The sequence below is a fragment of the Dipodomys merriami genome, unplaced genomic scaffold (assembly GCF_024711535.1).
Source record: "Dipodomys merriami isolate MVZ:Mamm:240054 unplaced genomic scaffold, mDipMer1.0.p SCAF_3, whole genome shotgun sequence".
Taxonomy (NCBI): domain Eukaryota; kingdom Metazoa; phylum Chordata; class Mammalia; order Rodentia; family Heteromyidae; genus Dipodomys; species Dipodomys merriami.
In genome coordinates this window covers 13,521,504-13,545,625 of record NW_027204492.1, presented here as the reverse complement: position 1 = coordinate 13,545,625, position 24,122 = coordinate 13,521,504, and the positions used below count along the sequence as shown (strand labels likewise).

The following is a 24,122-nucleotide window of genomic DNA, read 5'->3' as shown; positions in this document are numbered from 1 at the left end:
GGGGTCTGGTCCTGAGGCCTGAACTCTGGGCCTGGGCGCTGTCCCTGAGCTCTTCAGCTCAAGGCTAGCGTTCTACCACTTGAGCCACAGCGCCACTTCCAGCTTTTTTCTTTTTGCTTATGTGGTGCTGAAGAATCGAACCCAGGGCCTCATGCATGCAAGGCAAGCGCTCTACCACTGAGCCACCTTCCCAGCTCTCAATGCTGATTCTTTGACAAGATTTATAAGACAGAAATCTTCAGCTACATTGACTAAGAAAGAGCAGACATTTATTATTAAAACTAGAAATTTAAATAAATAAATGAAATTGCAATTGTACTGAAGATATGTAGAACTTTTTCTTCCCTAAACAATACGGTACAACAAATGCTCATTTGGTATTAGTTACTGGGAAACCTAGAGATTATAATATATTGGACAGAGCTGGGCATGAGTGATTCACACCTGTAATCCTAGCTACTCAGGGGCCTAAGATCTGAGTATCACGATTCAAAGCCAGCCTAAGGAGGAAAATCTGTGAAACTGTTATCTCCCTCCAGTTAACCACCAAAACGCCAGAAGCAGAGCTTGACTCCAGAGGTAGAATACTAGTCTTACCAAAACGCCAGAAGCAGAGCTTGACTCCAGAGGTAGAATACTAGTCTTAAGCAACAAAAAGCAGCAACACAATATCCAGGCCTTGAGTTCAAGACCTAGTACTGGCATACACACACAATATATTTATAAAACAGTATGCCTACATTCTATGCCAGTACCTTATCATTTCATGTGGTCAGTCACAGAATTTAGTAGTCACTAGGGTCCTAGAACCAATTCTTTGTCAATAACAAAGGCTGGCTGTACTCACAAGGCAGTGCATGATGATCAGTTTTTTGTTGGAAGAAGTGGAAGATGCAGGAACTGTGGCTTACTGGGAAACAGCTGGTCTGGCGGATGATTATCTTGACTCTGCCAGCAGCTGGCAGGTTGCTTTGGTTTTAAGGCTCAACAGATCATGACATGTCAGATTATGACATGTGTGATACATCAGAGTCCATTGTGACTAGGTAGTAAGATACTGCCTAGGCAGATACTGGTGGGTGGGAAACAGTTAAGAGGTTCAGTGTTTCTCAATACAGCAGTGTTGATATTTCATACTAGAGAGATTTCTTCTGTCATGGAGGAATGTCGTGTGCATTATGGAATGTTTTGCAGTATCCATGTTCTCTTCCCACTACATGTCAACTGCATTCCAATTCACTTCTCAGTTACAACAACCAAAAATGTATTCAAACAGTGTCAAATATCACCTGAAGAGCAATATCATCCCAGTTGAGAATCACTTGGGGCCACAGGCCAAAATCCACAAGGTATCTTCAAAAGCTAATAATTAAATTATAGCCACTACTTGCAGACACTTGTGTCTACTTTCAGTTCCTTTATTTCTCAGAAACTTTTCCGTAAAACTATAGCACTTAGAAGGCTGAGGCAGGGGGAATCACAGATTTGAGCCCAGCCTGGGCTACATAGTAAAACCCTGTCACCATTTGTTTTAATAAATTTAAAATAAAACTGTAAACCTAGAGGTCTGAAGATCCTGATGCTCTCTGGAATTAATCCAGTGATATTGTTGGAATGCTATCCCCTATAGAAAGGTCAAATAGAACACAAGACTCTAGAAAACTATTTCAAGATGAAGTAAAATGAGACACAATAAAGAAACTTAGGGAAGTCATGCACTGGTGGTTTATGCTATAATCCTAGCTACTCAGGAGGCTGAGATCAGAGGGTTGTGGTTTGAAATCAGCCCTTTTAGGAAAGTCTGTGAGACTTATCTCTAATTAATCAGCAAAATATCAGAAGTAGAGCTATAACAAATGGTAAAGCATCAGACTTAAAAAGCTGAAGGAATCCAGGGCTGGGAAGTTGGCTCAGTGGTAGAGTGCTTGCCTTGCATGCATGAGGCCCTGGGTTCGATTCCTCAGCACCACATAAGCAAAAAGAAAAAAGCCGGAAGTGGGGTTGCGGCTCAAGTAGTAGAGCACTAGCCTTGAGCTGAAGAGCTGAGGGACAGTGCCCAGGCCCAGAGTTCAGGCCCCACGACCGGACCCCCCCAAAAAAAAGAAAAAGAAAAAAAAATCACTTGTTCCCATTTCCTGGAGTTCATTTCAATAAATATTATTTTTTAAAAAAAGCTGAAGGAATCCAGTAGCTGGAAACAATTAAAATTAAATCAGAATTAAATGAATTAGAATCCAAAAAACAAAAAACAGAATCAACAAAACAAAGAGTTGGTTCTTCGAAAAATTTAACAAAATTGACAGACCCTTAGAAAATCTTATCAGAAAAAAAAGAGAACACACCCAAATAAACAAACTCAGATGAGAATGGAAACATCACCACAGGGGGGAAAAAAGATTCAGAACATTTTAAGGGAATACTTCTCAAACCTTTATGCTAATAAGTTTGAGAATCTGGATGAAATGGACGATTTTCTACCAAATATTGACATGCCGAAACTAAACCAAGATGAGTTAAACCAACTTAACAGATCCATATCAAGCATTGTAATAGCAACAGCAATAAGAGACCTCCCACTCAAGAAAAGCCTAGGATTGGATGGACTTACAGCAGAATTCTACAAGGCCTTCAAAGCAGAGTTGACACCAATAATCCTCCAACTCTTCAATGAAATTGAAAGTGAAAGTTCACTACCAAACTCTTTCTATGAAGTCATCATAACCCTCATCCCCAAAACAGGCAGGGACTCATCAAAGAAAGAGAACTATAGACCCATTTCTTTGATGAACATCCATGCAAAACTCCTCAACAAAATTCTGGCCAATCGACTTCAACAACTCTTCAAAAAAATAATATACATTGGGCTGGGAAGATGGCTCAGTGGTAGAGTGCTTACCAATTCCTCAGCACCACATAAGCAGAAAAAGCCAGAAGTGGTGCTATGGCTCAACTAGTGGAGCACTAGCCTTGAGCTGAAGAGCTGAGGGATAGTGCCCAGGCCCAAAGAGTTCAGGCCCAATGACCAACAAAAAAAAAATCATATACCACAATCATACAGGATTCATCTCAGGGATGCAAAGCTTGTTCAATATATGCAAATCAATTAATATAATTCATCACATCAACAAGAGCAAGGATAATAACCACATGATTATCTCAATAGATTCAGAAAAAAAGCATTTGACAAAATCCAACACCTCTTTATGATGAAGGCTATGGAAAAATTAGGAATCCATGGAATATTCCTGAATATAATAAAGGCTGTGTATAAAAAACCTACAGCCAGCATTACACTTAATGACAAAAAGCTAAAGCCATTTCCTCTAAACACAGGAACAAGACAAGGATGTCCACTCTCTCCACATCTCTTCAATTTAGTATTAGAATGCCTAGCTACAGCAATAAGACAAAGACAAGATGCAAACATAAAGGGAATCCAAATAGGGAAAGATAAAGTAAATTCTTCTTCTTTGCAGATGACATGATCTTATATTTAAAGAATACGACGGACTCCATTCCCAAATTACTCGAGCTGATTCAAAACTTTGGTAAAGTAGCAGGGTATAAAATTAACCCTCAAAAATCAATGGCTTTTCTGTATTCCAACAAGGAGAAGGGCGTGGCTGAAATCAGGAAAGCAATTCCTTTTGTAATAGCCCCACAAAAAATAAAATACCAGGGGCTGGGAAGGTGGCTCAGTGGTAGAGTGCTTGCCTTGCATGCATGAGGCCCTGGGTTCGATTCCTCAGCACCACATAAGCAGAAAAAGCCGGAAGTGGTGCTGTGGCTCAAGTGGTAGAGTGCTAGCCTTGAGCTGAAGAGCTGAGGGACAGTGCCCAGGTCCAGAGTTCAGGCCTCACAACCTGATCCCCAAAAATAAATAAATAAATAAATAAATAAATAAATAAATAAAATACCTAGGAGTTAACTAAAGACGTGAAGGACCTTTACAATTAAAACTTTGAAAAACTGAAAAAAAGGAAATTAAAGCAGAACTTAGGAAGTGGAAAACCTCCCATACACCTGGACTGGGAGTATTAACGTCATGAAAATGGCAATACTTCCCAAGGCTATCTACAAATTCAATGCGATACCTATCAATATCCCAACCTCATTCTTCAATGAAATAGAAGAAGCAACCCAAAAATTTATATGGAACAATAAAAGACCCCGAATAGCAAAAATGATCCTTACCAGATGAACAGTGCTGGAGGAATATCAATATCAAATTTCAAATTCTACTACAAAGCCATAGTAATCAAAACAGCTAGGTACTGGCACAAGAACAGACCTCAGGACCAATGGAATAGAACTAAAGATCCAGAAATGAACCAACAGACCTATAGCCACATAATCTTTGATAAGAGAGCCAAAAAGTAGGAGATGGAAGAAAGCCTCTTTAGTAAATGGTGCTGGAAAAAAATTGGTTAAACATCTGTAGAAAACTAATGTTAGATCTGCACCAGAATCAACTCCAAATGAATCAAAGACCTCGAAGTAAAAGCAGACACCCTGAAAACATTACAGGAAGGAATAGGAGAAACTCTAGGGGGTCCTTGGCACAAGCAGAAATTTTCTTAATAAAGACCTAGAAACGCCAGGCACCCGTGGCTCACGCCTGTAATCCTAGCTACTCTGGAGGCTGAGATCTGAGGATCACGGTTCAAAGCCAGCCCAGGCAGGAAAGTTCGTGAGACTCTTATCTCCAATAAACCACTAGAAAACCGGAAGTGGTGCTGTGGCTCAAGTGGTAGAGCGCTCACCTTGAGCTGAAGAGCACAAGGACAGCGCCCAAGCCCAGAGTTCAAACCCCACGACCGAAAGTCCTAGAAACAAAACAAAAACAAATCAAAGAAAGGTTGGACAAATGGGATTGCATGAAACTGCAGAACTTCTGCATGGCAAAGGACATAGCTAGCAAGATCAATAGAAAGCCCATGGATTGGGAGAACTTCACTAGCCATACAATGGACAAGGGTCTCATATCTAAGTATACTTAGAACTCAAAAAATTAAATCCCCCAACAACAAATCCTCAAAGAAACAATTGCCTGATAAATAAATGGGCTAAAGACTTAAAGAGAAACTTCTCTGAAGAGAAAATAAGAATGGCCAATAAACACATGAAGAAATCCTCAACTTCTCTAGCCATAAAAGAAATGCAAATCAAAAGAACATTGAGATTTCACCTCACCCCAGTTAGAATGGCTATAATCTAGAACTCTAATAACAACAGATGCTGGAGGGGATATAGCCAGAAGGGAACCTTACTGCATTGTTGGTGGGAGTATAAACTTGTTCAACCACTTTGGAAAGCAGTGTGGAGGTTCCTCAAAAGACTCCACATAGAGCTCCCCTATGACCCAGCAATCCCACTTTTGGGCATTTACCCAAATGATCACAAACAAGGCTATACTAAAGCTACCAGCACAACTATGTTCATCGAAGAAATCCAGATGTCCCTCAGTAGATGAATGGATCAAGAAAATGTCACACACACACACACACACACACACATACACAAACACAATGGAATTTTATGCTTCCATCAGAAAGAATGACATTGCCCCATTTGTTAGGAAATGGAAAGACTTGGAAAAAATTATATTAAATGAAGTAAGCCAGGCCCAAAGAAACATAGGTCCCATGGTTTCCCTTATTTGCAATAACTAGTATATGTCTAGGACAAGCAGAAAAAGTCAAACACTATGTACATATGACCAGATAAGATGATGTTAAGCAAAATGTACCCCAAGATAGGGACACAAGTGGGTTTTTTTTCTTGCTGTTGTTTTTAACATATTTATAATGTACTGTGTGATTTTTTTTGTTTCTTTCATAGGTTCTTCCCCCACAGTAAAACCTCTGTTTTTACTGTATTTCATTCTGGTGTCCTGCATCTTATATATACATTTTTCTAATTTGGGGAGGGGAAGCAAAATAATAAAATGCTGAAATAAGCCATGTTGAAAATAAATGCTGAAATAAGGATACAGGTTGACCCATTGTGACAATGAGATGTACAAGACACTATGTTGAAAATGAACTTTACAACTTTGGGGGGAGGAGTTTGGGAGGTGGGGAGGGCGGGGATGGTAGGGGAAAAACAAAGGAGGAGGTAACAATGCTCGATAGGAAATGTACTCATTACCTTACTCATGTAACTGTAGCCCCTTTGTACAATATTTTTACAATAAAAACATTTTAAAAAAAGAAAAAAAGGGGGGGGAGCTAAAGGAAAGACAGCAGACACCAGGTTTGAAGTAAAGCTCCAGTACCAACACACACAAACACACACACACACACACACACACACACACACAAATTGAGGTACTATAGTTTAAACAGGTGCTTAAAGGAAACACTATTGTTATTGATGCCCATTTAAAATAAGAATTATATTAAGTTTTCTGATGAATAATTTCTTTTTTTATTTTTCCTTTTTTTGTTGTTGGTCATGGGACTTGAACTCTAGGCTTGGGTGCTGTCCTTGCATTTTTCAAGTTCAAGTGAGCTCTCTACCACTTGAGCCACAGTACCACTTCCAATTTTCTAGTGCTTTATTGGAGTCTCATGGACTTTCCTGCCCGGGCTGGCTTTGAATCGCGATCCTCAGATCTCAGCCTCCTGAGTATCTAGGATTACAGGCGTGAGTCACTGGTGCCCAGCTCTGATGAATAATTTTAAATAACATTGGTGATTAAAGATATAGTCACTGCTTTTTGTGCCATAAAATAAAGAAGAAAATGATCAAAAAAAGGAAAAACTTTTCTCTGTTTTCCAGTCTAGCATGCAAGGAGCTTGGAAATCATTAGGAAATCATTAGCCTAACAAGAAGGTAATATCAAGGCAAAAATGAAAAAAAAAAAAAACAAGGCAAACAAATTTTCTTAGACCTATCATAGGATGATTACAGAGAACACTGCTATTCCAAAAGGCAGAAAGACAAGCTGATAAGGAGGATTACAACTTTCCAGGGCAGAGACCTACAAAAAGAAGCCTGCAATGGACATAGGAGCAAGGTAGGAAAGCCTAAACTGCAATTGAAAAATTGCTAGAGGCCCTATACAGACAAATTTGAGAGTTGGGAACATCTGAGGGCCCAAGTTAAAAAGAGCACAGTCACACTTCAGTGAGGTTGTTCCAGTGAAAAAACAGACAAAATATCCCTATGTGGTTTTTCTGATATAGGTCTGATTCTCCCATGCATTCCCATGTTTGTAAGTTAAAGTATTTATCAGTCTATCCAGATGCTACCTGTTTACTTGCATAAACAAGATATAGTCGGGCACTGGTGGCTCATACCTAATAATCCTAGCTGCTCAGGAGGCTGAGATGTGAGGATCAAAGTTTGAAGCCAGTTGCAACAGGAAAATCCATGATATTCTTATCTCTAACCACCAATGAGCAAGAAGTGGAGCTGTGGCTCAAGTGGTAGAGCACCAGCCCTGAGGAAAAAAGTTAGGAACAGCACCTGGGCCCTAATTTCAAGCCCAAGGATTTGCACAAAATTCATTCATTCATTCATTCATTAACAAATAAGACAGAGTCATTCTGTTTTGGTACTTACACTCAAAATGGAATGGCTTAGGTCAATACTATTGCTTTACAAAATGGAGTGGTTCAAGATTAGACACAGCCTTAGTGCTATTGATTTATATACCCCATGTATTCCAGAGCAAGCCCAGCCTATTATCTCCTACCAGCTCATTTGGATGATTCATTTCTCAATAAATACAAAGGACAAATGTACACTAGATGTCTTTCTCCTGATGGCTGGATGACATAGAAGCTGTCCAGAAACTTACAATCTTCTAGACAAGAGAAGAATTCTGAACAGACCATAAAGATATTCAAAATTATTAAATTACTTTCAGTTGATGAACTATTTCCTACCTGTTGGTGGATATAGGGTTGCTACCAGAGAATCGGCACACCTATTTACATTGATTTTTGTGTCTAGTGAGGAAAGAATTGAAGCAAAATTCAGGGAGGATGTAATGAAAATGATAAGAAAGTTTACTGGGAAAGAAATACACTTTCCATAGTGAAATCAAGTCATTTTTCTAGGGTGAAAATGACCTCAAATTTACTGATTGTATTAACCAAGACAACAGGTAGTGAAATTGTCAAGCGATTGAATAAACACACTAACCATGAATTCTATATTCCTTGAAATCATTATTCAAACCGGACAGTCCAAAATGTGAGAAAGTGTCACTAGGAAGCTGCCTTTGCAAGAAATATTTTTTTTGGTCGGTCGTGGGGCTTGAACTCTGAGTCTGGGCACTATCCCTCAGCTCTTCAGCTCAAGGCTAGCGCTCTGCCACTTGAGCTACAGTGCCACTTCTGGCTGTCTAGTGGTTTATTGGACATAAGAGGCTCATGGACTTTCCTGCCCTGGCTGGCTTTGAACCGTGATCCTCAGATCTCAGCCTCCTGAGTAGCTAGGATTACAGGTGTGAGCCACCTGCATCCGGCCTTTGCAAGAAATATTAAGAGAAGGTCTTGACCTTCTGCTTCTTGTTGGCCATAAGGTGAAAAGCCTCTGCCATGTGCTCCAGGCACCATGATATTCTCCCACATCACAGCCTCGAATCAACTAAACCAGAAGTAGAAGGAAGCATGGTAGAGGGCCAGCCTTGAGCTTTTAAAAAGCTAAGGGACAGGGCTGGCAATGTGGCTTAGTGGTAGAATGCTTGAAGGCCTGGGTTCAATTCCTCAGTACCATATAAACAGAAAAGGCTAGAGGTGGTGCTGTGGCTAAAGTGGTAGAGTGCTAGCCTTGAGTAAAAGCTCAGGGACAGTGCCCAGGCCCTGAGTTCAAGCCCCAGGACTACATGTTAATGGTAACAGCAACATTATTGTATGGTCCAAAAACTGCTACATAGATAAAACAAAACTGGTATACCCATATAATGGAATGTTATTCAGCCATAAAAAGGAAAAAGGACTAATATACTTTACAAATGGATGAACTTTGAAATTATTGTGCTAAGTGAAAGAAGCACCACACAAAGTACCAATTATTATATAATTTCATTGATATGAAACTTCTAGAACAGGCAACATCCAAAGAATCAGACAGGAAGTAAGTGGTTAACAGAGAATGAAGAAAATAGGGATTTCTACTGAGATTTCTTAGTGAAGTAATATAAATTATATAAAATTAGAGTAGAAAGCCAAGCACTAGTGGGCTCACACCTGTAATTCTAGCTAGTCAGGAGGCTGAGATCTGAGGATTGAAGTTCTAAGCTAGCCCAGGCAGGAAAGCCCATGAGAGTCTTTTCTCCAATTAAGCACCAGAAAACCATAAGTTGAGAGTCTTATCTCCAACTAAGCACCAGAAAACCAGAAGTTGTGCTATGGTTCAAAGTGGTGGAGTACTAGCCTTGAGCAAAAATGCTCAGGGATAGTATCCAGGCCCCAAATTCAAGCCCCACAACCGACAAAAGAAAAAAGAAAAATTAGAGTACGAGAATGGTGATCGTGGAATAACTGATAACATATTTTTTAAAAAACAGTGAAGGATGAAATTTTATGGTATGTGAATTATCTCTCAGTAAAGCTATTATTTAAGTTACAGTACAGATTGCATATCTGTTAATAAAAACTCTTCTGACTCCTGTCTTCTAATCTTTATCCAATGCAAGGTAATATTTGAACCTCAAATTTGTCCATCATCATCATCATCATCATCATCATCATCATCATCATCATCTTAACTTTGCTGAGCTATTGCTCACTACAATAATTCAAATTAATGACTTACATCATGCTCAGTCCTGTCATTGCTTCTTACTCACAGAAATGGAAAGAATTGCCCTCAAATTCATGAGTAGCATATTTATTAGGTGGTAAGACTCATAGGCAGATTTTTTTTAATTGAAAGCATTGATTTCATTGTCTATATAATCTGTATTATAACCCAAAAAAGGATGGTGGTGTGCCTTCCCTCTTTTTTTGTCAGTCATGAGGCTTGAACTCTGGGCCTGGGTGCTGTCCCTGCGTTCTTCAGCTCAAGGCTAGTGCTTTACCACTTGTGTCACAGCACCACTTCCGGCCTTTTCTGTCTATGTGGTGCTGAGAGATAGTACCCAGGACCTCATGCATGTGAGGCAAGCACTCTACCACTGAGCCACCTTCCCAGCCCCTGTGCCTTCCCTCTTAAATTCAATAGGGAATAAAATCTTCTAATGCTGTTTTTATTTGTATTTTTTTTAAAGACCAGGTCTGCTAATGAGTCGTACCACATTCTTACCTTCCCTTTACAACATTCTTACCTTCCCTTTATGTACTGTTCTCTGTAACTACTGTTACCACCTGAATTATAGACATAAAGAGCTAACCAGAACAGCCATTGCCTGAGGGTGCGTGGAGGAATACTGGAGATAAAACCCAGGGCCTGGTGCAAGCTAAGCAAGCATTCCACCACAGAACTCCATCCCCAGTCCTGAAGAGAATTTCTTAATTAGAAAGATTACAGATATTATTTTCATCATAAAATGTGATTATAAAACAACTCAACATTAATTCTATGATTCATAGAATCCAATCTCCTTCTCTGCATCAAAACAGTTTATGATTTCAACTTCTTTTCAACACTGTAAGCTGGGTATGCAATCAAGAGGCCAAGACAGGAGCTCAACAGTTCAAGGTCAGCTGGGAACCTGTAACCCTAGTTACTCAGTAAGTTAAGATCTGAGGATCATGATTCAAAGCCATCCCAGACAGGAAAATCCATGAGACTCTTATCTCTAATTAACCAGCAAAAAGCCTGAAGTGGATATGTAGCACAAGTGAGAGAGTATCAGCGTTGAGCTAAAAAGCTTCGGGACAGTATCCAAGGCTTGAGTTCAATCCCCCCCCCGACATACACACAAATTCAAGGCTAAACTGGGCGCTGATGACTCATGACTAAAATCCTAGCTTCTCAGGAGGCTGAGATCTGAAGCTCACAGTTCAAAGCCAGCCTGAGCAGCAAGTCCATAAAACATTTGTTAGGCAAAATCTCCAAAAACCTGGAAATACCACTGTGGCCCAAAGTGGTAGAGTACTAGCCTTGAGCAAAAGAGCTCAGGGTCAACACCCAGGCCCCACAAAAGATAAGAAAAAGGAAGTTCAAGACCTACCCTGGTTACTTAGTGAAACTCTACCTCAAAGAAAAGAAAACAACAAATAAAGCAAAACAAACACAAAACAAAGCAAAGCAAAAGAACACACTGTCACATAGGGCTTTTTAACTGATAGTGCTAAGATTTTAAGAAAGGGGGCAACCTTCTACTCACATGGGCTCCTGAGCTAGGCCAGACCGCACGTTTTGTAGGCGAATCATCTGCACTAGAACCACTTGCATGGGACAGACCAAAGAAAGGATAAAGGAGACAAGCACTCACTCCCCTGCCTATAAGTGAGTTCTGCAAAGTTAAATGGACATCTACATTAATCTCATAAACTTGCAAGTTTTAAGAGTAACAGAATGCTTATTTCATAAAACTAAAGTGGCAAAAGTTGGTTCACAAGTTGTCAGCAACTTAGGTTCTCCAAACCCCATCTAAATGGCAATATGCTAAGAACAGCCGCTGCTGTGATTTGATTAGCAGAACTGTTCAGCAAGGTGAATGCTTGAAATTCTTTCCCAAGTTCCCTTAGACTTTTATGGCTTTCCTCCATCTCAAGAGAGCTACTGATGAATGGAGACTGACTCTTTTTCAGGCCACAGGCCATCTAATCTGGAAGCATAAGAAGGGAATCAGACAGAGGCGGCTGTGTGTTCCCAAACAGAAGGCTTCAGTGGTGAGTCAGAGGAAAAGGGGGTTGGTAGGCAAATCAACTTCAGAGCAGTACAATTGGACTGACATGAAGTCCACTGCAACTTAGTAAAATGGACTGTGTCCAGAGGCAGCCTTTGCCTCCCCAACTCTCTTCACCAGGACAACTGAGCTTCCTTTTGCTCAATTAACATTTGCCTGAGATCTGAATAGAAAGGATGGCAAGAAGCCATAGAAAAAGAAGTAGAAACCCTTTGTGCCTCCATTCTAGGCTATGGATTTTCCAGCAAAATAAATTTCCTACATTTCCTGGAAAGGCTTGGGGGTGAGTTCATCTTTATAACTTCATTTCCCAAAGGGGAGCAGTCATAGAAATATGAAGAAATGGTTTTAAGAGGTTAAAATGCATAAGTAATGTCTCCAAATAGAGATATTTTGAGATGTCTGGCAATAAAAGACGGCTATAATGGCCTCAGGGAATCAATGGAAAACTACATTGTAGGAATTCTGAGATAATTATGGTACCTATAAAATGAGTTAACATTGGGAAATGCCACTGAAACTGAAAAGGGCAATATATTGCTTTGTATGTATTATATTTGAAATATACATCTGGGGAATTACCTGTCATCTTCAAGGGCAATATTTGATATTGTGTTCCCAGGTTGTTTGCTTTCACAAAACAAGCAGCACTATTTCCCATTATCAGCACTTATACCCCCATAACTTCACAAAATCCTGCTACTTCCTCTGCTTTCAGCCCTCAAATGGAAGAGATGAATGGAGGAATCAGGAAAAGGGTAGGAGAAAAATAACAGTGGAAATAGAGAAGAGAATTTATGGATAGCTCTGCAAGGCCTATAAAACTAGTGGGATAGCTGGGAGCTAGTGACACATGCCTGTAATCGTAGCTACTCAGGAGGCTGAGATCTGAGAATCATGGTTCAAAGCCAGCCTGGGCAGGAAAGTCCTTGAGACTCTTATCTGCAATTAATCACCTGAAAACCAGAAGTGGCACTGTGGCCCAATGGTAGAGTGCTCTCCTTGAGCTGAAGAGCTACAGGACAGTGCCCAGGCCCAGAGTTCAAGCCCCATAACTTGACAAAAAGAAAAGAAAAAGTGATGGTAAGCAGCCAAGCACTTAGTGGCATACAGCTAGGAGACTGAGCTATGAGAATCACAGTTTGAAGCCAGCTGGAGCAGAAAAGTCCATGAGACTCATCTCCAATTAGACACCAGAAAACCAGAAATAGGGCTGTGGCTCAAACTGGTAGAGTACTAGTCCTGAGTTCAAGCCCCACAACTGACAAAAAAGAAAAAAGAAAAGAAAAGAAAGAAATGTATTTATTACCTGATTTACGTAACTGTAAACCCTCTGTAAATCATCTTTACAATAAAGATGTGGTCCATACAAAAAGAAGTAAATCCAGTGTTTACATATATAAGAATATATAAGATTTATACAAAGCCCATAAGAATCACAGAAGTTATTCTGCCTTGTATAATCCCACCAACATTTCTTTGCAGGGCTAGGGAGAGAACCCAGGGCCTGGCTGGTACATGATAGGCAAGTGCTCTACCACTGAGCTCCATCCCCAAACCTCCAAGAACATTTTCAATTGGTGTACAGAGAGGTCTCAAGCAGAGTTAATGGTATGCTCCAGATCTACATGGAGAAAAAGCCACTGCAACAGTTTCATTCATCATTCAACTGTGTCCTTTCCTTAAAAATGAATCGATTAGTAAAGTGACAGAGCACATTCACTTAAAAATTTAACTTACCTGGACACTAAAATAAATGCTCAGAAAGGAAGAGAAAAGGTTGCTTAACTCTACTGGATCATACATTTTAACCCAAAAATTTAAGGAAAAAATTCTAACAAAATAATTTCCCTCTAATTATTGCTCACGTTACCTATAAACTTCCTTCTTGACTTTTCCTATTGCCTACTGCTTATGTTATCATTATGGAACAAATTCACTGAAGAGTGAAATTCAATTTTTTGAAACCAAATGGCATTCACCTACCTGTATAGATTACCCATGCATAAAATGAAATGAAGTGAGCATGCAGTACAAAAGCACACAGAACACTGGGTAAAAACGAGCTGTATTTTCACATAGGTGGGGGGTGGGGCGGATCATGAGGCTATAAGACAAAGCAACTTAGAGATAATGATGACTTGACCTTTTCATTAGTGACTGGGCCAAGTCTGGAAAGGAGACATGAAAGGAAGCAGAGCATAGATTAAGGAGAATGATATGATTTCTTTTTCAAACAGGAACTTTATTTTGCGTACTACACATCCTCTATTTATAGCTAATAGAGCTTGACAGAGCTGGGTTCAAGCCAGAGCTCTGCTATTCCAATGTCTATGCCAAAGGACAGTCTTGCCTTTGGGCTCACCTCAAAAGCAGAGTTGATAATATTCCAGAGGATAGAATGTATTGATTAGTTCCAAAGTAAAATCACAGAGCACAATCACTTAAAAAGTATTATACTACAAGAAGTTGGGGATTTGCCTTTAAAAATCTGCTAAAGCTAGGTCTAACTGTTCGATTTCATCATAGTACCTGCATATCAAACAATTTCACTTTCACTGTTGTCTTATAGGCCTTGTTCTGAATCTTTATGCTACCTTTGGGTTTGTCCGTATGGTAGATCCAAACCTTCCAGGCATGCTTAAGAATGCAATTCAGCAGAGGAGCCCATCAGCTGCCCTGGACATTGATGAAAATGAACTAAGCAACCCAAAGACAGCGATGAGAGGGGAGGAATGAGAGGGAAAGAGGGAACAGCTAACACTAAGCAAAAGGACAGAAATGTTAATATCACCTGATGTGGAAGAAATAATTGTATTGTCAAAGCTCCTGGGGTTCACAAACTTTATAGACCATGATAATGACAATTTGCCTTGTGAAAGTTAAAATGAGTTTGTGACTTTAATGAAGTATCACTACTCCACAATACTGTGAAATTTGTGGAATTTATGTAATCACCTAATCTCAATAAAAACAAACAAACAAAAAAGAATGCTATTCAGGAAGCTGAGATCTGACAATCAATATTCAAAGCTGGCCCTGGCAGAAAAGCTGAAGACTTATCTCCAATTAACCAGACAAAAAAGCCTGACTGCAAGTATGGCTCAAGTGGGAGAGTGCCAGCCAGGCGTGGAAAAAAGCTGAGAGAGAGAGAGAGAGAGAGAGAGAGAGAGAGAGAGAGAGAGAGAAAGAGAGCACAAGAGGCCCTGAGTTTAAGTTCTATTACCAGCATACCAACACACACACACACACACACACTAAATTTGAAGAGTGCCACTATAATGCTAATGGATTTAGAGACTTGTAATGCAGTTTTATCCAGTCCTTCCTTTTTGTGTCTCCTCAATATATTCGAGATCTGACAACTGGAGTTTCCACCTAGTATTAAGAAAATTTTGACGAGTTGCCTTTCATTGCTAGCTGGGGAGGAAGACACGGTGACGCTCCCAACCCAGCTGCCCACCATCACTAGGCAGCCAAGAAGTCAGCCACTGGCACCTGCGGGCTCCCTATCACTAGATCCTTGATAAAGTGGAGCTGATGCTGTCAGAGAAACTGAGGCCTTTGTACAACACCGCCCCCTCCCCCCCAACCAGTAGGCCTCGGGACAGTTTTGTTCTGGGCTCCAATTATGAAATGGGGGTTGGTGTTGACTAGATTGGCTTACATGGCAAAATCTGACACACAGATAAACTCAGCACCTCTCAACCTGGTGTTTTAATGGCTACAGAGTTTATTTGGTCAAGATACTCACTTGTAATTATACCTAACAATTGGAATCTGTTTGCTGTTAATTTCTTTGTGAGAGCCGGAGCCTCTCAGCTCGCTCAAATTTGAAGATAGAACCAAGAACTGAAATCTAAAGAAGTCAATTAAAAGAGTTCCTGATCACCTGAACAACCTACATATGGATATAACCACTGGGACCTAGATTATTAAAGGTAAGGTGATATTATTAACTGTGCTAATATTTGGAAGGCACTAGAGAAAAAAACAACAACTGTATACTAGTGCTTAATTCCACAGAAAAATAAAGCAAATGTTTAGTAACAGTTTCTCTTTACATACAACTTTAAAGGAACCTATCTGTGGACATCATGGATCACATTAACCATTTTTTCCTACCATTTATCCTTAATAAATTAAACTTGATCATTCATTTTAAAAAAGAAAGAAATTTGTGTTCATCATCTGAACACTCACCACAGTATAATAATTCTTGGTAAGTGGAGCGGTTTCAAATCCTTTGACAGCCTTGGGGGAGAGAGGTCTCTCTGTGAAAAAGACATTAAATAATGTGAATATCATTCAACTCTATGAGGAACATTGTATAACATCCTGTAATGATTCCAAATGTCAGGATCAAGGGAAATGCTCATTGCTAAACAAGTGAAATTACCAGTTTACTAAACCGTAAGTCAAAGTTCTTCTCATCTAGACCCTTTAATTTTGAGGATAGAGCAGGCCAAGGAATCCAGCCATGGAAAATCAGTGTCAGGGTGAGGGTGAGAGTTTCCTTCCCAGTAAGGGTTTCTTTACTCTAGTTTGCTTCTAGACAGAGGGAAAAGTGAGAAAGGAGGGGAGGCGACAGACATGAAGGGAAGGGAGATGAAAAAAGAGAAAAGAAAACCAGGCACAGGTGGCTCACGCCTGTAATCCTAGCTACTTAGGAGGCTGAGATCTGAGGATCGTGTTTCAAAGCCAGCCCTGGCAGGAAAGCCTTGAGACTCTTATCTGCACCAGAAGTGGAACAGTGGCTAGAAGTAGTAGAGCACTAGCCTTGAGCAAAAAAGCTACAGGATAGTGCTCAGGCTGAGTTTTGGACTGGCATGCACACACTCATGAAAACACAGACCTTTTCTATAGCGTTTGTAAAGCACTGAAAAGATTGGTCAATTCAGTTAATTGGTTAATTCAATTAATGGCCAAGAAGGAGTCAATATCAAGAAGAATTTTCATAGGTTGTTTGGCATAAAATAACAAAAGCAGTGTCACACAAACATAAACGTGAGAATGCCTACTCTTCCGTCTGTGTTAAAGACCCCTTTCCAATTCACTTGATTCTGTCCTCATTTTGCTAGCATCTAGATTCCTATTGCCTGTTGATGATGACAAGACAAAAAGAAATCTAGTGGCAATCATTTTTTTCTCTGGACATGAAGTATCTTTGTGATACTGCCAGAGAATTAAAATATGAAGTCTAAAAGCTCCATGCTAGCTTTGGTTTATAATGAATAGAAAGGATGGTTTCTTAATGTACCTTAAAACAAATTTAACTAGTCAGTTACTTAATAATCCCTAAATTGATTCCTATATTTGCTTTCTTTTCTTTTGCCAGTCCTGGGGCTTAAACTCAGGGCCTAGGTGTAATCCATGAGCCTGTCAGTGCTCAAGGCTAGCACTCAACTATTGGAGCCACAGCAACACTTCCTGCTTTTTCTGAGTAGTTTATTGGAGATAAGAGTCTCACAGACTTTCCTGCCCTGGCTGGATTCAAACTGTAATCCTCACATCTCAGCCTCCTGAGTAGCTAGGATTACAGTTATGAGAGAGCCACTGACACCTAGGTATATTCGCCTTGTAATAAGATGTTTTTGAAGGATTTAATAAACCCTTAGCAGTATCAGTTGGAGAAAACAGAATTTGTTTAAATATTGTCTTCAATCATCCTTAGGTCACTATTTTCTTGACATGGAAATTTTGCCAGGAAAAATTTGTTCCTGTTGTTGTTTTGTTTGACACAGGGTCTTACTACACAGCCAGCAGTAGAATGGAACTGGAAGTCCTCCTGTCTCTGCTTTCAGAGTACTAGAAGTATACCACACCAAATTCAGGGAAAGTTAAAAGTCCTACCAAAATCCTTAGCCTTTCTAGGTAACAAGGTAAAGATAAAAATGAAAAAAGAAACCAGGCGTAGGTGGCTGTAATCCTAGCTACTAAACAGGCTGAGATCTGAGGATCACAGTTCAAAGTAAGCCTGGGCAGGAAAGTCCATGAGATTTTTATCTCCAATAAACCACCAGGAAACTGAAAGTGGCACTGTGGCTCAAGTGGTAGAGCGCTGGCCTTGAGCTGAAGAGCTAAGGGACAGCGCCCAGGCCCAGAGTTCAAGCCCCACCACCAACAAAAAAAGAAAAGAAAGAAAAAGAAGAAGAGGGGCTGGGAAGGTGGCTCAGTGCTAAAGCACTTGCCTTTCATGCTTGAGGCCCTGGGTTCCATTCCTCAGACCCATAAGCAAAAATAAAAAAAAGCCGGAAGTGGCGCTGTGGCTCAAGTGGTAGACAACTAGCCTTGGGCTGAAGAGCTGAGGGGCAGCGCCCAGGCTCAGAGTTCAGGCCCAACGACCGGGCCCCCACCCCCACCAAAAAAAAGAAAAGAAAACAATAGAGCTTATTATGTTACTGGTACGCTGCACTGGAAGCTATTTCGTGGATGTATAAATAACAGATTGATTTGCAGGCAATGACTGAGTTTAAAAAGGGAACTGGAACTTGTATAAATGACTAGTTCTCTTATAATGTATGTGACTCTAATGAAATACAAGGGCAAAGACCCTGAAGATGCAAAGACCCTCTAGTTGCTTATGTAATGATTAAGGTATTAGTATGTATATTTTTAAGTAGTTGTTCAACCGGGCTACAATTCCCTAAGTCAAGTTAGGAGTACAATGCTTCTTCAATGTCTTTCTAAATCCAGAGAGAGGCAAGAAAAACTGGAAATGTGGATTCTTTTTTTTTTTAAGTTGGTCATGGGGCTTAAACTCTGGGCTTGGGTGCTGTCCCTCAGCTCTTCAGCTCAAACAAGCACTTTACCACTTCAGCCACAGTGCCACTTCTACTTTTTCTGGTGGTTAATTGGAAATAAGAGTCTCAAGGACTTTCCTGCCTGGGCTGGCTTTGAACTGTGATCCTCAGATCTCAGCCTCCTGAGTAGCTAGGATTATAGGCATGAGCCACCAGCGCTGGGCAAAACATGAATTCTTGACGTCACCAGTGCTCAGTCTGTCATCCTTATTGAGAAGTTTTTATCATCATGGTCACAGAGACCTATTGCATTTTTAACTGCAATTGCACACTGAAAGGGTGTGAGAGGTACAGATTGGAGGGGTGTGTTTAATATTCAAATATTCTATTGCTTTACTTTCTATGGTCTATGGTGGATGGTTTTTTCCTGCTGTACATCTTCTAAAAAAAATCAGCTTACTCTCCAAGAATGAAAAGAAGCTATCTCCAGGGCTTTCGTCATTTATCTCAAGAGAAGAGCTATACTGGAATCCAAAACTTCACATTCCACTCCCCACAGGCACATTTAGCAGAGTACAAAGTGTTCTTGTCAATGACAGGCTCCAGGGAAGAAACTAATGCACAGCACTCTCGTGCCCCAGCACTCTGCAGGGCAAGAGGTCTATGGTTCCGGGCTTGCTTTATTATGCTTTTAGAACATTACAGAAGGCTGTGTACTATCAGGGTGGCAGCACCCAGACTGTCAGTATGAACTGTCCCAAGTACCATCATAGTGACCACAGTGTCCCACTTTGACCAATAAATAGCAGCTGGAGATCCACCAAAGTTCTTCAGTTCCATTCCTGATTCAACTTCATAAATGGCCCATGAAGTTCTGTGGTCATGGTATTTAAAAAGCTAAAATTGAAAATCTTATTTCTATGAAATATGCATTTCATCTCAGAATCCTTTTTTCAACCTTCTTGAAGACAAATTTTCTTGTCTGAGCTTCTACATCAGTGGAGAGAGTTCATGGGAAGAAAGGGAATATTGCCAGTGTTTTCTATACCAAATATGAAACAAGCATGAAGGCATAGCATCTCCTGGCAGCATTCTAGATGGGGTTTGGCTTCCTCATTGTTTTGTGGAGGTGGCAAGAGTTGGAGTGGGAAAGAATTCAAGTCAACAAAGATTGAATGCTTGCCTACCTCATCCCATATATCAAGCTTAAGCTCTATGCCACCCAACCATTTCATCCTTTATAACCGTTCTGCCTTGAGACATTGATGATCTGCTATATATTTTACACTTCATTATTCACCCTGTTATACTGTCATTTCTGTGTTCCATCTTCCAATTTTTGTCCCTTTCAAGTGTTCTATATCCAAACTGCTTGCTGAAAATCTTCAGGAACTCTGACTTAATACACTTCCAACCAACAATTCTAAAACAATTCATCATCTTCAGTACTATATATAAGCACCCCCAAAACATACACACACACACACACACACACACACACACACACACACACACACACACACACACACACACACACACACACATATTCTCCTGTCTTCTCTGTTAATAGAGTTCAGCATTTTATTAGTCCATTTTCTCTTAGTATAACTAAATATTTGAAATTGGGTACTCATAACGAAAAGAGGTTTATCAAGATCACAGCTTTTGAAGCTGAAAGAGTCCAAAATTGGCCGGTCTCATTTCCTTTTCTCTGGGAAGTGCTTCATTGGCTGTCCCAATATGGCAGAAAAAAATGGGAAGGGAATTAGACGAGCACAGAAGGGGAGATCATATAGTGAGACACGAAGCAAGTGAGATTTAGGGACTACATTTGCTCTTTTATAACCTACTCTCCACAAAAATTAATTGGTATCTCTTAGGAACAACATTAATCTCTTTGGAGGCAAATGCTGTCAATGACTCATCTCTTACTAGACTCCATTTCTTTTTTCTTTTTGGGGGGAGAGGTCACTTGTGGGGCTTGAATTTGGGGTCTGGGCACTGTTCCTGAGCTCTTTAGCTAGCACTCTACCACTTCAGCCACAGTGCCACTTTTGGTTTTCTGGTGGTTAATTGGAGATAAGATTCTCATGGACTTTCCTGCCCAAGTTGGCTTTGAACCATGATCCTGAGATCTCAGACTCCTGAGTAGCTAGGATTACATGCATGAGCCACCAGCGCCTAGCTTACACTCCAATTCTTAGACATTTCTCCATACTTTCCCACTGGGAACAAAGGCCTTAGCAGGGAAACCTTTAGAAGACACACTCTCACCATTTCCATATTATATACAATTTGTGTCAAGTGTTTCCTGTATCTAAAGCACTGTGGTAGGCAGTGTAGATATAGAAAGGTGCTTAAAGCTGAGAAAATCCCTCCTTTTTTGCCATTCCTGGGGCTTGTACTCAGGGCTTGGGCACTGTCCCTAAGCTTCTTTTGCTCAAGGCTAGCATGCTACCACTTGAGACACAGAGCCACCTCTGGCTTTTTCTGTGGTACTAGGAAATCAAGACATGCTAGGCAAGCACTCTACCACTAAGCCAAGTCCCTCCTTGAACTCCTTGTGAGGATGACACAAGCAGCCTCTTCTCACCACTTCCCCTAGTACTTTGTATTTAGCTCTATCACTGGACAAACACAGTGTATTTCAGTGTTCTCTTCTTCCAGTAAACTACAAGTACTATGAGGGTAAGAGTCATACCTTACGTTCCTTTGCCTGGTCAGTTTTCAAGAAAGAAACTAAGATGAGATTTCTGAGAAATCAATCATGGTTGGATGGCTAAGTAGGTGATACTACATGACCTTAGGCATTTTACTAGCAAGCTCAACCCCTAGACTTGAAGTTCCTGTCACCTCTTTCCTTGCCTTCATAACTAGTTATTGATAAACTTTTCCATAACATTTCGACAGTATCTACAGTATCCATCGACTTTTCCTCCTCCCCAGTGTCAACTAGAATAGTCCCCACCATTATCTACAATGTCTGGCCTCAACAAGAGCCTTTTGCTGGTTTCTCTACACACTCAGCAGTTATTGTCACCGGTTCACTGAAATCCAAACTGACACAACCACTAGAAAAAAAAAAAAAGTAAAGTACATGCTATCTCTCCATTGTCATTGTCTTCACAGAGGTCTACCTCAGAGTTCTAGTCTTTTCTATCATGTACCTAACCATGCTTTCTAACCCTCTAACCCTCTACCAGTCAGAATATTCCAAGATCCAATGCAAAAGCCCCTTGACTTAGGTTATTGTTAATCAAATCATTTCTTTACTGCCCCAGCAAAACCTTAGATCGTTGTCTGTGTTATGTGTGTTACTTTATCCTATCTACTTACATTTTAACTGGTAGCCTGGAAGGTCCTGAAGTATAGAATTCATGAAGAATGAATTGTCATAAACACACCCAAATACCTACGAGGTGACTAATCTGAATAGACTTTAATTACTTCCCAACGGTTTATTCATTTTATAAATACTTACTGAGCTTAAGCCAAACCCCCCAAAAATCTTTGTTCTTGTGATGTTTTAACTTTTAATGATAAGATCCAGACCATAAACAAAATGAATTCACAAGTGTATAGTATGTGAGGTGGAGAGTAATGATAAGGATAAAAAAAAAGTTGCCGGGCGCTGGTGGCTCACGCCTGTAATCCTAGCTACTCAGGAGGCTGAGATCTGAGGATCACGGTTCAAAGCCAGCCCGGGCAAGAAAGACCGTGAGACTCCTATCTCCAATAAAACCACCAGAAAACCGGAAGTGGCACTGTAGCTCAAGTGGTAGAGCGCTCGCCTTGAGCTGAAGAGCTGAGGGACAACGCCCAGGCCCAGAGTTCAAACCCCACGACCGACAAAAAAAAAAAAAAAAAAAAAAAAAGGATAAAAAAAAGTAGAGGCAGTGGGTGATCACGAAAGGCTCTCCTGTGAAGTGGGCAAGTAAGCAGAGTTAAAGGAGGTGAGCTGGGCAGCTCTGCTGATATCTTAAAAGAAGGGTACTGAAAAAGGAGTGAGAGAGATAGGAACCTGTCTGGCATAGACAGCCAAGAAACTAGAGTGGTTGAAGCAGAAAGAGTGAGAGAAAAAAGGGTAGAGGGACACAATGGGGGAGGTCTTAAAAGGCCTTGTTAGCTATTGCGCTAACCTTGGCATTTATCCTTTCTCAGTTGAGAGACCTAATCCTACATTTTGAAAGTATTATCCCAGCTCTTGAGTTTAGATTAGATTACATTAGATTAGATTAGATTAGATTAGAGGTCAAGAACAAGGTATCAATTAAGAAACTACTAAGTGGGGGCTGGGAAGGTGGCTCAGTGGTAGAGTGCTTGCCTTGCATGCATGAGGCTCTGGGTTCAATTCCTCAACACCACATAGGCAGAAAAAGCCGGAAGTGGCGCTGTGGCTCAAGAGGTAGAGTGCTAGCTGAAGAGCTGAAGAGCTGAGGGACAGTGCCCAGGCCCAGAGCGCCCAGGCCCAGGACCAACAAAAATAAATAAATAAATAAATAAGAAAGAAAGAAAGAAACTACTACAGGGGGCAGAAGAGTGAGGAAGAGGTGACACTGTCCAAGAAGAAATGTATTGTTTACCTGACTTACGTGCATCACCTTTATAATAGGATTTTAAAAAATTAAAAAGAAGCTAGTGCAGTAAGTTAAATGAGATACACTGTCTATTATACCTCTAATTTTATGCCTTCCCAGACTAGCAGACTTTCTGGCCCCTGAAGCTTGGCCTAGCCTTAATATTTAGCTTACATGTCTCTAAGGATTATATAGATGTTCAGCTCAGAGTCAAATCTTCCCATGTGAGTCCTAAACTGAGTTCTAAACCAGAGTACAGGAAAAACGTGAAGGGAAGGGCCTAAAGACAGGGCCAGGGCAAGCAGTCTGGGGCACTACCTAAAACTAGTGGTGAGGTCGCTACAAGACATCACAGCGAGATGTGAACACATGTGGACTATTTGTTCCCCCAATAATACTTGGAATTTCCAAACAAGGCAGCAAGAGCTGTTCCTTTGAGTTGTGTAGATGAAGACCAAAGGAACAACAACACACTAAATCTGAAAAATGGTTTATGGAGCCTGAGAAACAGATTTTGTCAGTGGAAAGATGTAGCAAAGGGCAAAGATCAGTTGTGAAAATCATTAAACCCAAGGAAATTCTAGGTAGTGCCTGTGAAAACACTTCAAGGATCAACAGAAACATCTCAATTCCCAGTAATTAAAACCACAAGGGCTAGGATTGTCGATCAGTAGTAGAGTGCTTGCCTACCATGCACCACAAAAAATGCTGAGAAATCTACACACATATAAATAACTATAAATATGCTAGTAAACACATCCTATTAAATGAGATGTTGGGCTGGGAATATGGATAGCTTAGTGGTAGAGGGCTTGCCTAGAATGCATGTAGCCCTGGATTCAATCCTCAGTACCATATAAAGAGAAAAAGCCAGAAGTGGTGCTATGGCTCAAGTGACACAGCACTAGCCTTGAGCAAATGAAGCTCAGGGACAGTGACTAGGCCCTCAGTTCAAGGTCTAGGACTGGCAAAAATAAAAACTAAAAAATA

At 40.5% G+C, this 24,122-nt stretch overlaps 1 protein-coding gene across 6 annotated transcripts in view; it reads right to left on the bottom strand.

The window, feature by feature from the left end:
- The window catches only part of Arhgef6 (Rac/Cdc42 guanine nucleotide exchange factor 6), a 118,773-nt gene that overhangs the window by 54,045 nt on the left and 40,606 nt on the right, over positions 1 to 24,122 (bottom strand). For 5 of the 6 annotated variants that reach the window (XM_070039649.1, XM_070039650.1, XM_070039648.1 and 2 more), the window contains one exon: positions 16,016 to 16,086. In XM_070039649.1, the coding sequence (XP_069895750.1) occupies positions 16,016 to 16,086 (71 nt within the window). Of the gene's footprint in view, positions 1 to 847; positions 939 to 16,015; positions 16,087 to 24,122 lie in introns of those variants that run through there. The other variant, XM_070039652.1, reaches the window with a different exon arrangement.